Here is an 18,369-nt window from a genome sequence, read left to right on the forward strand (position 1 = left end):
TCTCTTTGGCTTCCTGGGTTTTACCCCTTTCTCCTGCTCTTCCGGCCTGCTACTCTGTGCTACGCCCGTGCTTACCTTGCTCCCGGAGACCCAGTACCTCTTGGGAGGGTAACAAGGGAAAGTGTTCAGTGCAGACCAGTGAGTAAGCACAAGAACGCCCGTGCTTACCTTGCTCTGGAGACCCAGTGCCTCTTAGGGGCTTGCTTAGACTTGACCTTTGTTATGGGTATGAGTGACCATTAAAAAAGAAAACAAAAAACTCACTGCCATCGAGTCAGACATAGGGGGCCTGACATAGGGGGCCACAAAGACTGCAGTGGGCTGGGAGCAAGAGATAAAACTAAAGCCCAAGGTTGAGGGGCTTTCACCTAGCCCCTAGAGCTGGCATTTTGAACTTGGACTTCTAACCTCCAAAACTGCAAGAGACTAAATCCCTGCTTGTTAAGACCACCCATCTGTGGTATATTTTCTGTTAGAGTAGCACAAAATAACCAAAACACAGCTCTTCCCCAATTATATTTTGAATGCTTTCCAATCTTAGATTCATCTTTTGGCAATATATCAGAAAATATTTCACTGCTATTCATAAAGCTTTCCAGTAGTATATCAGTTCACTGCTATTCATAAGGCTTTCATTGGTCAATTTTTTCAGAAGTGAATGGCCCCATCCTTCTTCCCAGTCTCTCTTAGACAATGTGAAGAACATGGCATCAGAATTGGAGGAAGACTCATTAACAACCTGTTACATGCAGATGACACAACCTTGCTTACCGAAAATGAAGATAACTTGAAACACTTACTGATGAAGATCAATGACTACAGTCATTGTATGGATTACACCTCAACATAAAGAAAATGAGCATACCACTAGACAATAAATGGAGAAAAGATTGAAGTTGTCAAAGATATCATTTTACTTGGATCCACAATTAACACTCATGGGAGCAGCAGTCAAGAAATGAGACATCATATTGCACTGGGAAAATCTACTGCAAAAGACCTCTTTAAAGTGTTAAAGACCAAAGATATAATTTAGAAGACTAACCAAAAAAACAAACCCACTGCTGTCGAGTTGAACCCTACTCATAGTGACCCCTCCTTGGGTTTACAAGGCAGTATCTCTATGAAAGTAGTTTGCCCAATCTTCCTTCCAAGGAGTGGCTGGTGGGTTTGAATTGTCAGTCTTCTGGTTAGCAGTCAAATAAATGCCTTAGGCACTATGCCAAGACTAATACGCATCTAACCCAAGTTGTGCTATTTTCAATAGCCTCATAAAAAAAAAAAAAAAAAAAAACCTAAACTCACTGCTATAAAGTTGGATCCATCTCATGGTGATCCCTCCTTGGGTTTCCAAGGAAGTATCACTATGGAAGTAGATTCCCCAATCTTCCTTCTGAGGAGTGGCTGGTGGGTTTGAACCGCTAGCCTTCTGGTTAGCAGTCAAATGCCTTAGGCACTACACCACCAGAGCTCCTCATATATATGCAAAAGCTGGACAATAAATAAGGAACATTGAAGAATTGATGTTTTGAGTGATAATGTTGGTGAGGAATATTTACTATACTACAGACTTCCACACCAACCTCTCTTCAGAAGGAAGATGGGGCAATCTACTTCCATAGTGATATCATCTTGGAAACCCAAGGAGGGATGGCTATGAATCGGATCTGACTTGATGATGAGTTTGGTTTTGGTTTGACAGACTTCAAGAGGAAAGAACAAATATGTCTAGGAAGAAGTATAGACAAAATTCACCTTAGAAGTAAGGATGGTGAGACTTTGGCTGTTGTCCTTGGCATATGCTATCAGGAGGGACCAGTTCCTGGAGAAGGACATCATCTAAGGGAAAGACCCTCAAAGAGATGGATTGACACAGTGGCTGCAACAATGAGCTCTAGCATAGCAAGGATGTGAGGATGGCCAGGACTGCACAGTGCTACATTCTGTTGTGCACAGGGTCACTATGAGTCAGAGAAAAATCAACAGTATCTAATAACAACAATTTTATGGAATACAATTTGTGGTTCTTCAAAAAGCTAAACAAGAAATTACCATATGACCCAGCAATTCTATTCCTAGGAATATATCTTAAACTGGAAACTACCCAAGTGTCCATCAATAGATGAATGGACAAACAAAATGTAGTATAGCAATACAATTGAATATAATTCAGCTAATAAAGAAATGTATTCATTTTAGAGAAAAATGAAATTTTGATACATATCATGACATGGATATACCTTGAGAACATTATACTGAGTGAAACAGATGAATGGGACAAATATTATACAGTCCTAAGTATATGAAATATCTAGATTAGGAAATTGTATGAAGACAAAAGTTTATTAGTAGTTACAAGGGACTGGAGGGAGGAAGGGAGCTTTAGTGGCATAGTGGGAAGTCATTAGGCTGCTAACCAGAAGGTCAGCAGTTCAAACTCACCAGCTACTCCATGGGAGAAGGATAAGACAGTTTTCTTCTATAAAGATTTACAGCTCTGGAAATCCCATGGAGGTCACTATGAGTTGGAATCAACTCAATGGCCGAGGGTGTACTTGTTTGTTCTTTTGTATGGAGGAAGTAAAGAGCTCTGGTAGCTTAGTGCCTAAGCCGCTTGACTGCTAACCAGGCTGGTGGTCCAAACCCACCAGCCACTCCTTGGAAGAAAAGTTGGGCAATCTATTTCTGTAGTAATACTGCCTTAGAAACCCAAGGAGGGGTCGCTAAGAGTCAGATCCGACTCAACGGCACATAACAACAACAACATGGAGGAAGTAATTGGGGTTATTGTTAAAGGGGTAATGAGTTTCTGTTTGGAGAGATGTAAAACTTCTGGAAATAGATACAGTATTGGTAACACAACATGGTGAATTAATTAATGTCATTGAATCATGCACTTTAAAATGGGTAAAATGGCAAACTATTTGTTATATATATTTCATCACAATCAATTTTTTTAAAAAGAGATATATGCATTAAGACCATCAATGAAAGTCAGTGGACTCTAAGAATGTTTTTCATTATTATCCTGTGAAAATTTAGAAAAGATATACAACATAATAAGAAAAACAAAGAATGAATACTTGCCTTTATCAGATATCTAAACATGAAATAAATATAATTGCATATACATAATTATAATTATATAAATATAATAATTATATGTAAAATAATTATAATAATAGAATATTGGCTCTGGGCCTGGGGGCTCAGGATCATAGTGTCAGGGGACACCAATGACAATTGGCATAACATAGTCCACAAAGACAATGTTCTACATTCTAAGACTGGGGTCTTAGAAGCTTGTGAACAGCCATCTGTGGTGTAACTATTGGTCTCCCATTCAGAACAAAGAAGAATGATGAAAATCAAAGACACAAAGAAACAATTGGTCCAAAGGACTAATAATGCACCATGTGAATCCCAGCTTCAAAGACCCTGAGACCAGAAGAACTAGATGGTGCCCAGCTACTACTGCCGTCTGCTCTGAAAGGGATTAAAAAAGGAGGTCCTGGATAGAGTGTGAGATAAATATGGAACAAAAAAAAATAATTAAAAGGAAAAGACTAGGCTTACTAGCCTGACAGAGACTGGTAGAACACCCAAGACTGTGACCCTTAGCTATCCTTCAGCTCCAGAACCGAACTTACCCCCATGGCTCAACTTTCAGATAAATGATAAACAGGCTGTCTTGGTTCTCTAGTGCTGCTATAACAGAAATACCACTAGTGGAGGCTTTAACAAACAGGAATTTATTCTGTTATAGTTTAGGTGGCTAAAAGTCCAAATTCAGAGTGCTGGTTCTAGGGGCTGGGTGAAGGCCCCTCAACCTTGCATTTTAGTTCTGCCTCTTATTCCAGGCCCAGTGGGAGCTCTGGTAGCATAGTGGCTAAGACACTTACCTGCTAACCAGACGGCTGGCAGTTCAAACCCACCAGCCACTCCTCGGAAGGAAGGTTGGGCAATCCTACTTCCGTAGTGATACTGCCTCGGAAACCCAAGGAGGGGTCGCTATGAGTTGGGTTTGACTCGACGGCACATAACAACAACAACAACAAGTGGAACTAGAAGGTTTTTATAACTCAGACAGCTGCAGGCTACTGAGGCAAATGAACCAAACATCAACAGATAAAATGTTACAACCCCATGATTGGCACGCAACATGACAGACCAGCGGTTCAAGTCCAAACTTGAGATGAAGACTAGGCCAAATGCAGGATGCAAACATGCCAAAAAATTAGAGACATTTCTCAAAGCTTCTCCTTATATGCTGGCAGCAGGCCACACCCCGAAGTCAACTACTTAGCTGCTCAGAGCAGATTCAAACATGGAGGTGATTATATTAACATGGGGAACAACTACCTCTAGATGCCCTGCCACTCAAAGCTATGACCCAGCAAATTTGACAAACAACTTTAACTACCACACAGGCCTTTAAGGTGAATAATAACACCAGGGAGATACACACTCCTTAGAACAAGCATATAAGATCAAAAGGGCAGCATTTGCCCAGGGATAAAGCTCAGAAGATAGGAAGGATTAGGAAAGAAGGTCATGTGGAAACGGTAAACACAGGGGAGAAGTGGGAAGAGTGCTGTTACGTTGTGGGGATTACACTCAGAGTCACAGAACAGAAAGTGCATGGATTGTTAAACAGAAAACCAATTTGCTCTGTAAACATTCACCCACATTACAATAAAAATATAAAAAATACTTAGTTACAAAATAAAAGAAAATAATGCGAAGAATATCCAGACTCTCCCACCACCAAAAGTATAATATTGAAATGAGGACTGACAATCGGTAGAAGAGAATATATATGAATTTAGTATATATAATTATAGAAAAAGATGTATTATGTATTACACATAAAATGAATACCCAGTAGTTAGTGTTAATAATATTTAAAACTCAATATTACTTTAAAGATTATATATGTGTGTATGTTTAATGTTGATAAAATTTTAAAATATACATACATCGTAATAAATACTAACAAGGTTTTTCTTACTTGTTTTTTTCTTGTTTTTTACATTGCTCTCTTAGCTGCGAATTTTCAAGCTGGGGAAATATTGGCCAACATTTAGGAGTCTAATGTGGACTCTTAGTACCTCGTTGGTGGCCCTGAAAAACTTGATCCTGCTATTGTTCATGTTCACTGTCTTCTCTGCTGTGCTTGGGTTGAAGATCTTTGGTGCAAGTTACAAAAACTGTGTTTGCAGTATAGACCAAGACTGTCAGCCCCCACGCTGGCATATGCATGACTTCTTCCACTCCTACCTGAATGTGTTCCGGATTCTTTGTGGAGAATGGATAGAGACCTTATGGGAGTGCTTGGAGGTGGCAAACCGAATCACATGTATTCCTTTTTACATGATGGTTATTTTAATTGGAAACTTACTGGTAAGTAAACAGTTGCTTTACATTTTCCTTAGAAAAAATGACATAATGTAGTCTGTCCTATTCATGATGTGAGTTGATGGGACCCAATGGCCTATAACTGTTCTTCTGTTCAATATGGTGGCCACTAGCCACATATAGCTATTGATCATTTGAAATATGACTGGTTCAAATAGAAATCCCTGTAAGTGTAAAATACACACTGGATTTGAAGAATTACACCCCAAAAAGAAAGTAAATTATTTCATGAATAATTTTTACACTGAATACATTTTAAATAATATTTTGCATAAATTGGGTTAAATAAAATACATTTTGGGAGCTCTGGTCGCATAGTGGCTAAAGCACTTGACTGCTAACCAGAAGGCTGGCGGTTCAAACCCACCAGCCACTCCTCGGAAGGAAAGTTGGGCAATCCTACCTCTGTAGTGATACTGCCTCAGAAACCCAAGGAGGGGTCGCTATGAGTCGGGGCTGACTCGACGGCACATAACAACAACAACAAAATACATTTTAAAATTAGCTTTACTTTTTTTTTTTTTTTAACCTTTTAAGCAGTGGAAGTTGAAAATTGCATATGCAACTTGAATTGTATCTTTAGTAGAGAGGGTTATAACCTTGCTACTCAAAGTAGCATTGGCATCACTTGAGAACTTGTTTGCACTGCACACTCTCAGACCCCATTTCAAACCCATGGAAACAGAATTATATATTAGCAATATCCGCAGCTGACAGGTATACACATTACATTTCAAGAGGAACTTAAATGAAACTTTGGTTGTCCAAATTTGGATGTACATTGTGATTACCTGGGGAATTAATAATAATTATATATATATATATATATATATATATATATATATATATACTGATGTCTTAGACTCATTCCTGAGATTCTATTTTTAATGGCTTTTGGACATGACCTGGGCATCAGATTTGTTAAAAAAAAAATCTGTGTGGGTTATTGTGCAGCAAATTTTGAAAACTACTGGTTCATAAAACTGTTATGCATTAACTAAGAGGAACAACTTTCACTTTTAAAGAAGTGGTGTTACATGAATTGAGCAAGTAACTTTAATTTATTCTGAGAAATAGGTATGACTTATAAAAGAAAACTACTCTTACAGAAAAAAGATTCAATATCTGTTTTTAACTAATAAATTGTAGACATCAAGTTGCATGTACCAGAAGACTCATTGAACACACAGGTTAAATTCAATTGTATCTGTGCCTTTGCTCACTGCTTGTATGTCACCCTGGCCATACCTCAGTCATACTCTTATAATACTGACATTATGTTCAATTTTTTGATGTGCTTATACATTCTCTTCATTAAACTGTGAGCTTTAAGGGTAATAACCATACCCTTTAAGGGTAATAACCATGAGGGTAATAACCATAACTCTGCTCTAATCATTAAACCCTAGAACACTGCCCAACATGAAAAATATGTTAATAAATACAAATCAAATTAATGGAAAAATGTGTCCCTTCCTCTGTAGTTATTAGAATTCTTTCAACTCCTAGTAACATAAGATGATATTCAAACTAGCTGACACAAAAATGAGAATATAACTCAATATATCAGAGTTAAATCTCACTTTAGTTGTGGTGTGACCCTGAGTTTCAGATGGGATCATTAGAGCTAGTTCTTTTTCATACTTCAGTTTTTTCTCTATGCTCTTGGCTGGCTGTTAACCTCTGTGGTACTAAGATGGCTATTGAAGTCTAAAGCTTCATATTACATCAAGTCTGGTAGAAGACAGCATATCTTTTCTGGAAGCCACAGTAAACTTCTCTTACTAGCTCATTAGTTCTAATTGAGCTGCATGTCCATTTCTGAACCTATCTCTACTGCCCAGAGTACAGAATAATTGATTATGCTAAGCCACTCAGAACTCTTCCTTGGACACAGAATTAATCAAAATCCAAACTATGTGACTGATAATGAGGAAGAAGTGAGATTTCCCAAATAAAAGGCAGGCTTTCATTATCAGAATTAAAAGCCACGTGGGAAACAACACATATGTGCAGCATGTCTGTTTCTTTGTCTTTGCAGTCCACCTTATTTCACCTTTTTTTTCTTATCTCTAGTAGTCCCAATTGCCAAATCAACGAGCAGGAAGGATTTCATGATAGAAAAGCATTGTATGAACAAACATTTCCAATTGATTGGTCATCATATTGGTTGGCTTATTAAGTCCTTTTTGCTTTATTCCCTTCAACAAACATCCATCTATAGACCATCATGTAACATATATGTGTATGTACATATATACATATATGTATATGTGTGTGTGTATATATATATATAGAGAGAGAGAGAGAGAGAGAAATTAAATGCAAGGATAGAAATTGTGAGATTGTGTACTTTTTTCCATCTTTCAATTCTATAAGAGGGAGCTATTCATATTTTGAAAATTTAATTTTGAGCTATTCCTGACAATAAAATTCAAACAATGACTCTCGTTTTAAAGTGAAAAAAACTTTAAAAAATATCATTGTATGCAAAAGCAATAATTTATAAAATGTCTTAAATAACTGTGCAGTGTGGAGTTCTGAAAGTTGTTTTATCATGCATGTTTGGAGATCTTTCTATACTTAATTATATTATTTTATGAAAATAAAAACTAAAATACCAAACTCACTGCCAGCTAGTTGTTTCCAACTCATAAGGACCCTCCTGGGTTTCCAAGGCATATTTCTACAGAAGTAGATTGCCCATTCTTCCTTCTGAGGAGTGGATGGTGGGTTTGAACCACCCGTCAGTCTTCTGGTTAACAGTCAAATGCCTTAGGCAATACGCCACCAGTGCTCCTTACATATAAATAGTAAGTATAATTATTTTTAAAAAGAAGTTCCAATAAGTTAAAATATCAACATCAGAAAGATAGGTAGAAAACTCTTAACCGTGTGTGTGTGTATGTGTGTGTATGCATACATACGTATATTCCTAAATAAAATGTGTATAGCATTTGAAGTCTTCCCTTTACAGTGATATTTAAAGTATAAAGTAATAGTTGTTGTTGTTATGTGCCATCAAGTCAGCCCCGACTCATAGCGACCCCTCCTTGGGTTTCCGAGGCGGTATCACTACGGAAGTAGATTGCCTCATCTTCCTTCCGAGGAGTGGCTGGTGGGTTTGAACCGCGAGTATGCCAAAGCTCAAAAATATGAAGAGAGATGGTAAAGCTGCCAGAATAAACACAAAGTTAGAATTACTACTTGAAGTGTAAGAAAGTGATCATTTTAAATCTGTAACATAAGAACCCAGAAATATAATACAAACCCTGCAATTACAAACATGATTAACATCCGACTCTCCAGAAACTGAACGTTCCTTGATCTAATATCTCAATAATGTAGTATTTATAAAAACATAGACTTTTCATTGGTTCAAAATGACTTCACAAATATGGAGAACAATTCTTTCACTATCACTTTCTTGTTTGACCAAATTTATTATAACAGGGAATCAACTAACCTATCCCAACACCTGTGCTTTCCTGTCTCAGGAACAATTAGATGTGGGCTTTAGGAACATGGAGAGTTCTCACCTCATGAAGAGTTACCAAGGGTTTTCATAATCATTACACATCTTACAGGGATAGGGCTAAAGTGAAGTCAGCCCTCCTGGAGTAAGAATTAATTTTATCACCTTCGGGAGAGGCAGCTGGGTTCAGTGAAAGAAAATGAATCTTGGAATAAGATAAACTTGACATCAGTAAGCTCTGTCTTTTTCATCTATAAAATATGAAGACATCATATTTCCTAAACTACTGTGGTAATAAATGTGATCTGTTTACACAAACCCCTAGTATATCATCTGACCTATTGTGGGTGAGTAAGAACCGAATACCATTGTACTTATTTTTTGTTCATGTGTTCAGTTTTCAAACATCACGCAGCAGAATTTTAAGGATTTTTACATTGCATTAAAAAAAGAAAGAAAAAAATGAAATACATTTAGCCTCCTTTTCCTTTCTTTTTAAGATATTTTACCTGTTTTTGGCTTTGGTGAGCTCATTCTGTTCATACAAGTCTACAACCATTGAAAACAACAAAGAAGCAAAAAATGTCCAGCTTGCAGTGGCAAGGATTAAAAAAGGAATAAATTATGTTCTTTTAAAAACATTATGCAAGAAACAAAATGCTAAGAAGGAGAAATTGGAAAATATAAATGATACATATATTAAAGACACTATTTCTGACAACACCCTTTCTGAATTGAGCAACACTCAAGATTTCCTCAAGGATAAGGAAAAAAGCAGTGGCACAGAGAAGAACACAATGACTGAAAATGAGAATCAATCACTTATTCCCAGTCCTAGTGTCTCAGAAACTGTACCAATTGCTTCAGGAGAATCTGATATAGAAAACCTAGATAATAAGGAAATTCAGAGCAAGTCAGCTGATGGAAGCAGCAAAGAGGTAAGATGCTTAACTCTCCCAAAGGTTTGGTGTTGATCAATGGCATCATTTATAAGGAAGTGAATCAGTGCTGAAGTTTCAGAGTCGAATACTCAAGTGACTCCTTCTCTACCCTACTTGCTGTTTATTGTATGAACAAACATAATGCTATACTTAATGCTATACTTAATAGGTCAACAGGTGTGAAAAGCCTAGTATATAGTAAGCACTAGTAAACATTAGCTGATATAAATGTAACAATTATGTAACTAGCAGGTAGTATGATGTGATGAAAAGCACACTAAAGAAACTTAACCTTTTGCAATCACTGTATGATCACAAAAATCACTAAACTCCCCTGGGACTTATCATCTTTATAACAGGAGACTGAACTAGAAGAATGCTAAGATTGCTAACATTCTAAGATTTTAATCAGTTCATTTTTGTAACATACATTCATAACATATATCACTGAGTTGACTAAAAGAACAAAGAAATACTACTACTTTGAATTGTAAGCAATTTATGACCTTATTAGCCTTTAAACCTACTGTCATCGAGTTGATTGCAACTCACAGCAACCCCTATAGGGTTTCTAAGCCTGTTAATCTTTATGGAAGCAGACTCCCTCATCATTCTCCGGTGGATCATCTGATGGGTTCAAATTGCCAACCTTTTGGTTAGCAACCAAATGCTTTACCACGGCACCACCAGAGATCCTCTTTATTGACCATTAAACTCACTACTGTCCAGTTGGATCTGACTCATAGTGACCCCTCCTTGGGTTTCTGAGGCAGTATGACTATGGAAGTAGATTGCCCTTCTGAAGAGTGGCTGAAGAGTGGCTGGTGGGTTTGAATCGCCAGCCTTCTGGTTAGTAGTCAAGTGCTTTAGGCACTATGCCACCAGAACCCTACAGGGTTTATTGACAGAAAAAGAAAAAGTCAGTCACAGTAAAAGAAGGATAGATGTTATAGTTCACTTAGCTTCCAAAAGTATACCCTACCAGAGACAGATATATGGTTGTAAGCAGCATTATGTCTTAGAAAGAAATGTAACTTAACAGAAAGCTACACATACACAGATGGGATTGTCACCATGGTCTCCTTTCCTCAGAACCACAGGTCAATCATCTCAGATGACAGGGATTGGAGAAGAGTAGGAAACAAAATATTTATAAATTCCTTTTTATATATTCTACTTAGAATTTGTCTTAATTTTTAAGTAATAAGACAGATTTCCAAATATTTAAATAGTTTTATCTCCTTTTAATTAGAAAATCTGGGTTACATGTTATTAACTTTACGATCTTGGTGATTTTAAAGGTTAATATGGAGTATATTCATTCTTAAATAAACTAAAATAAAGCATTGTTAAGAAATCATTACAAGTAAAAGCAAACCAGATCATTTGCATTATTGCCACACATACATGACAATGACCAGCCTGTCCTAGATAGCCTTGAACAGAGTGGGAAAGGAGGGAAGGGTGGTCAATCCCCACAAGGAGCCATCTCCCACAAAACTGAGACCACTATCCCAGATCTATCCATGGCTCTATTCTGTGTCAGTACTTCATCTCACTTTAGGATAACTGGCAATTCTGTGCTATGATGACATACAAAAGAACATCTGAAATGGATTTTATAGTAAAGGTAAAGTGTACCATTGTCTAGCCATCATTAGCATCAAGGGATGATTTATTTTTACACTGTTGGTCATACTTAGAGCTGTCAAGTCAGTTCTGACTCATAATGACCCCTATGTACAACAGAAAGAAACACTGCGCAGTCCTGCACCATCCTTACAATTGTCGCTGTGTTTGAGCCCATTGTTGCTGTGTCAGTCCATCTCATCAAGGGTCTTCCTCTTGCCTGGTGCCTAAGATATTACTGCTAACCAGAAGGCTGGAGGTTCAGACCCACCAGCCACTCCTAAGAAGGAAAATTGGGCAATCTAGTTCCATAGAGATACCGCCTTGGAAACCCAAGGAGGGGTCATTATGAGCCAGATCTGACTCGATGGCAGTGTATATACTTTATTAAGCATGATGTCTTTCTCTAAGGACTGATTTGTCCTGAAAATATCTCCAAAGTATGTGACATGAATCTCACCATCTTCACATCTAAGGAGCATTCTGGCTGTACTTCTTCCAAAACAGTTTTGTTCATTTTTCTGGCAGTCCATGGTATGTTCAATATTCTTCACCAACACTATAATTCAAAGGCATCAATTCTTTTGTTATCTTCTTTGTTCATTGTGAATCCAGCTTGATTTTTGTCGTTTCCTGCCTATGTACTGCTGCAACTGTTTCTGAATTATCTTTAGCTGAATTTTACTTGCCTGTGATATTAATGAAATAGTTCAATAATTTCTGCATTATATTGGATCAGTTTTCTTTACATTGGGCACAAATATGCATCTGTTCCAGTTGATTGACCAGGTAGCTGTCTTCCAAATTTCTTGGCATAAATGTGTGAGCACTTCCAGTGTTGCATCAGTTTGTTGAAACATGGCAATCAGTATTCCATCAATTCCTGGAGCCTTGTTTTACACCAAAGCTTTCAAGTGCAGTTTAGTTTTCTTCCTTCATTACCATTGGTTCTTGATCATACGCTGTCTCCTGAAATGGTGGAATGTAGAACAATTGTCTTTTGTTCAATATCACTGTTTATTACATCCATCTTCTTTTGATGCTTCTTGTGTCATTCAATATTTTGTCCATTGTTGTTGTTGTTGTTTGCCATCGAGTCGGCCCTGACTCATAGCGACCCCTCCTTGGGTTTCCGAGGCAGTATCACTACGGAAGTAGGATTGCCCAACCTTCCTTCCGAGGAGTGGCTGGTGGGTCTGAACCGCCAGCCTTCTGGTTAGCAGTCAAGTGCCTTAGGCACTATGCTACCAGAGCTCCTATTTTGCCCATAGAACCTTCAATATAGCAACTAAAGATGGGAACTTGTTTTCATTTCTTTAAGCTTGAGAAATGCTGAGCATATTGTTCCCTTTTGATTTTCTAATTTCAGATCTTTGCACATTTCATTATAATACTATACTTTTTCTTATTGAGCTGCACTTTGAAATCTTCTATTCAGTTCTTTTACTTCATCATTTCTTCTATTCATTTTAGCTGCTCTATGTTCAAGAGAAAACATCAGTTTCTTCTGAGTTCCATCTTAGTCTTTTCTTTCTTTCCTATGCTTTCAATTTTTCTTTCTTCATTTATGGTGTTGCTGATGTCATTTCACAACTTGTCTGATCTTTGATCATTAGTGTTCAATGCATCAAATCTCTTTTTGATATGATTTCTAAATTCAGGTAGCATGTGCTCAGATATGCTCATATTTTTATGCTATTTCATTTAAATGAAATAGCGTCAACGAGAACCTTGTGGAAAAAGGTATCAATAGCAAGAAAAACATGAAACTCCAACATTTTCATAAGTTGGAGGTAGCCTGTATATCTTTAGGATGACAGTGTAATAATCAAAATATTAATTTTCATCTAAAATTATTTTAAGAATTTTTATAAATTTCAACTCACATCACTGCATTTTAATGTCAATTATGAGAGTGTCCTAAAATCTTTTGACCCTGACAACATTTCTTCTAAACATAATTTTTCTGACTCCTGTAAACAAAGTAAACTTTATTTAAAATGAATAAATGAAACTTGATTGCAACTTTTTGATGGGACTTTACTTTTCAGAAAGTAAAACAATCTAGCTCATCAGAATGCAGTACAGTCGATATTGCTATCTCTGAAGAAGAAGAAATGGTCTATGAACATGAGAAGACAAAGCATCTTAAAAATGGTAAGAGAAATATAAGTACCTTTGATCATGATCTTGAAAACCTAAAAACAACCAAACTCACTGCTGTTGAGTCGAACCCAACTCATACCAACCCCTCCTTGGGTTTCTGAGGCAGCATCACTACAGGAGTAGATTGCCCAACCTTCCTTCCGAGGAGTGGCTGGAGGTTTGAACCGCCAGCCTTCTGGTTAGCAGTCAAATGCCTTAGGCACTATGCTACCAGAGCTCTTGAAATTAAGTTAAATTTCTTTCAACTTAAATAATATTATTAGATAATATATTTTTTATATTACAGAATATATTAACTGGGCTAAGGGATATGCACACACATGAACATTTGTGTATGTGTATCCTGGAAGATACTAATTAATGTTAAAAAAAGGAAACCAACATTTAGAATAAAGGGAAAACCTGTTTCCTAGGAGGCACAATGTAATAGTTAAGAGTATTGCATCTGGAATCAAGGTGAACAGAGTTCAAATCTCAGCCACATTTTTAGCTTTTATATAACCTTCCTTTTATTCTGTTTCAGACTAAATTAATATATAGAGAGACATCTATATCTATATAATTATTTAAGTCTACACACACATATATATAAAATCTTAGACAAGATCCTATCAAATACACATATAAGTACACAGTGATAATAATTATAATTATCATCATCACTATACTACTTCTTCATTAACTTAGATTACAGAGATAAATGATTGATATAGCTAATGCAGAAGAGATATATTGTGGTATTGTATAAATGGGATATGATAGATTGATTCCAAAATACATGTTTCATGCTAGAAGAAATATTGGAAAAATATATAAAACATTCCCATTTCATTTTACAGGTAACTAACTGTTTGCATTAGAATAGAGAAATATTTAGGGGTAAAAGAGAAAATGAATAGTTGATGCAGCATCAAATAGTGATTATTTGTTGTTGTTGTTGTTATGTGCCGTCAAGTCAGACCTGACTTATAGCGACCCCTCCTTGGGTTTCTGAGGTAATATCACTACAGAAGTAGATTGGCCAACCTTCCTTCCGAGGAGTGGCTGGTGGGTTTGAACCGCCAGCCTTCTGGTTAGTAATCAAGTGCCTTAGGCACTACGCTACAAGAGCTCCTAGGATTGTTTGTTAGAGGGAAGTAATATATTTTAAATTTCATGCAATAAGGTCAGTATTTAAAATATTCATTTGAAAATATGACTTCCATAACACTACAAATCATATAATGGTAATATATTTTATATTACACATTGAATATTAAAAATCTGTAAGGATTCAGACAAATGACTGATTAATAGATATACAAATTTCTTGATGACTTATAATTCATATTAGTTTCCTAGCAAGATTAACAAATTACTACAGGTTCTGGATATTTGAAACCACTGGAAAGTTGTCAAATGTTTGTTGTTAAATGCTCAAATTCCCATATGCAAACTGAGAATCTGCTTTCACTAGCTTGTATTGTTCTAGCACTTATAACAGCTAAGACAGGGAAATAATGCTTCTTAAATTCTTTTGATGAGTGATAAAGAATTTGACTCTAGGCAAATTCTAAAATCAATGTTTTGACTTTAACCTCAATCCACCTTCATTTCTTCAAGTCTCAATCAAAATTCCCATTACCATGCCACCTAAAAAATGGATCAAAGCAATTTAATTGACTTAAACAGCCTCTTAACAGCTCATAAATATGCTTTTAAATGGAATGCTTGTTATGCCAAGTGTATCTTCAAAAGGTAAATTTTCAGACATTACACCAAAATACAACATTTAGAAGACGTATACATTTGTATGTTCATTTTTTAGTAAGGATGGTGGATAAGTTCTATTCTCAAACTCTGTTTCAGGGAGGTGAGAGGGTATTCTTCTAAATTATACTGTCTTTCACAACTTATTCCTTCATATATCAAGTTAAATGTGTTTTTGTTTTCCTCCATGGCTATAGTAGCCAGTACAGAAAGGGTAAAAATTAAGTGTTTTTAAATCACAGACCACTTCCCTATATTAGAATCTGTAAATAAATTATCTCTAAAGTAGATGGTGGATATTTTGAGATGTTTCCATGATCATATATATTCTAGGTTTTGGTTCTTAACAGTGTCATTCTTGGCAGGTCATGAACGGAGATCTTCACCCAGTCAAATCAGTAGAGAGTCCAAAAAAGGAAAAATTTGGAAGAACATAAGGAAAACTTGCTGCAAGATAGTAGAAAACAGTTGGTTTAAGTGTTTTATTGGGCTAGTCACACTGCTCAGCACTGGTGCTCTGGTAAGTAGCAGCCCATGTGTATATTTGTATGGGAGCAAATGTATCATAATTCTCTTAATACAGTAAGTCACCATCCAAGTTACTATTCTCCAGAATATGTACTATGGCAACAAAACAAAGATGAATCCTTGGAACTTGTTCTGTGGGGGGGAAAAAAATACAATAATATCATCAATAGCATACACACACACACACACACATAATCTTTAAATAATACAACTTGTTTTCTAGCATAAATAAAGGATAAGTGAGGGCCCAAGTTATTAGCAAACTGAAACAATTATAGTAGTTAAATGAAAATAACAACCACTAAAAGTTTTGTCAAGGAACATGTTTTTAAAATTTAGTCAAGTAATTTTTTTAAGAATTAAAAAAAAATACTCTTTCATTTTAAAAGAAAATACATAAAGGAAAATTTTGTGAAGCATCAAAAAATCTGGACATTTTCTTACTCCTGGGTAATGAATTTTGAGAGGCTTCCGGCATTAGCTTCTTCAGTCCATGGCACTGTTTCTTCTGTTTTACTGTTTTAAAGATATTTGACCCTTCTTCGTAATGAAATTTCTAGCATGTGTATCTTATTTTGAGGAGGCTATCAGTTTTTGTACCTTCTGAGAACTATCCCAAAATATTTGAACCATCACCTTGAGATCTTCCAGGATGGTAGATCTTATGTCACTGGAGAGTGTCCTCGTATCAACACATTTTCCCTTTATGAAGTTTTGTATTCTATCCCCCTTGATCTAGTCCATAGTAGACTGAGTAATAGTCTCCAAATATGAAAGGAAGGTTGAGCAATCCTTCTTCCATAGTGATACTGCCTCGGAAACCCAAGGAGGGGTCGCTATGAGTTGGGTTTGACTCTACGGCACATAACAACAACAACAACAACATGTCCACATCCTATTTCTGGAAGTTTAAATTGTATTCTATATGGAAAAACAGACATTGCTGATGTGATTAAATTAAGGACCTTGAAATGGGGAGATTATGCTGTATTATCCAGGTGGGCCCAATATAATCACAACAGTCCTTATAAAGGAGAAACAAAAGGAGTCAGAATCAGAGGGAAAAGACGATATGAAGATGGAAGCAATTTTGGGGTAATGAACTTTGAAGATTAAGGAAGGTCCCACAAGTCAAGGAGTACAGACAGCCACTAGAATTTGAAAAAGGAAAGAAGAGGTTCTCCCTTCAAAGCTTCCAGAAGGAACCAGTCCTCCCAGCACCTTGGCTTTAGCCCACTGAAATTGATTTCAGACATCTGATGTCTAGACCTGTAAAAGAATAGATTTGTTTTGTTTTAAGCTGCTAAATTTATGATAATTTGTTACAGTATTGTTGTTCTTATGTACCGTCAAGTTGTACCTGACTCATAGCAACCCCTCCTTGGGTTCCCAAGGCAGTATCACTACGGAAGTAGATTGCCCCATCTTCCTTCTGAGGGGTGGTTGGTGGGTTTGAAATGCCAGCCTTCTGGTTAGCAGTCAAGTGCCTTAGGCACTATACAGTAGCAATAGGAAATTAACACAGCCCCATCAGGATTCACTCTCTGATGTACTCTCCTATTTCCTTCCACTACCTGTTATCAAGTCCTGACAGTCCTCTAGTGTATATTCCTTCTCTCTTAGCAATATCAAAACTTCCCCCAGCAAGGTTATGAAGAGATTTGGCTTTTATTTTATTAATCTGGTGGCCAGGAGGAGAGGTGGAAGCAGATCTTAAAGAAGAAGCATTGTCTTTTAAGACACCTCCCTCATTGGAGGTCTCTGCATGGTCCTCAAATGAAACAAAATTCAGTTCGATCCTGTGGGGAAACTCTGGAGCCCAAATTGTACCACAGAGTTAGCCAACCCTGAGTGAAGCAAGGAGGATGGCCATTTGTATCTGTCAGTCAGCCATTAGTTGAAATGTTCCTCTCTAGGAATGGGAATGTGGCCTTTTGGGTGAGGTGGCTTTTCTTCAGCAGAAGCAATTTTCTAGACCGGAGCTCAGTTGTCTGCCCTGAGGCAACATTCAGAGCAGCTGATGAATTAGTGGACTTGGTGATAAAGGGGCTGTGAGCGGGCAACACCAACATCCACAACAGTGTTCCATATGCACTTGAGAAGTTTGTGCCATTTGTTGATGTTGGGTGTAATTATATTAAATTTGTAATTTGAATTTATTGTATTTTTCCCATATTCTAAATGTTAACTGATTTTTCTGTCTGTGTTATCACTATAGAAAGTATGGTAAATTATCAGTTATTTTTCTCTAAATCTAAAAGTCAGTAATTCTATTCTTATTTTATATTTCCTTGTATTTGAAGGTGGATTTTTAATAATCACACCATTCTTTACATAAAATTATTTTAAGCCTTATTCATTCTTTGTTCTTAGACACATTTTAATAATGAAAGTCTGCCTGAGGTTTTTGATGCTTTATTGCCTTTTTTTTTCAGTGCACACATGCAGTTATGAAATTGACAT

At 36.6% G+C, this 18,369-nt stretch overlaps 1 protein-coding gene across 1 annotated transcript in view; it reads left to right on the top strand.

Moving 5' to 3' along the window:
- SCN7A (sodium voltage-gated channel alpha subunit 7) overlaps positions 1-18,369 on the top strand; it is a 79,552-nt gene that overhangs the window by 41,393 nt on the left and 19,790 nt on the right. Inside the window, exons 13-16 of the mRNA XM_007947371.1 lie at positions 5,047-5,403; positions 9,394-9,831; positions 13,515-13,620; positions 15,744-15,898. Of these exons, the coding sequence (XP_007945562.1) occupies positions 5,047-5,403; positions 9,394-9,831; positions 13,515-13,620; positions 15,744-15,898 (1,056 nt within the window). The remainder of the gene's footprint in view (positions 1-5,046; positions 5,404-9,393; positions 9,832-13,514; positions 13,621-15,743; positions 15,899-18,369) is intronic.

The sequence above is a fragment of the Orycteropus afer genome, unplaced genomic scaffold, assembly GCF_000298275.1.
Source record: "Orycteropus afer afer isolate SDZICR_OR568_19922 unplaced genomic scaffold, OryAfe1.0 scaffold00001, whole genome shotgun sequence".
Lineage (NCBI taxonomy): Eukaryota > Metazoa > Chordata > Mammalia > Tubulidentata > Orycteropodidae > Orycteropus > Orycteropus afer.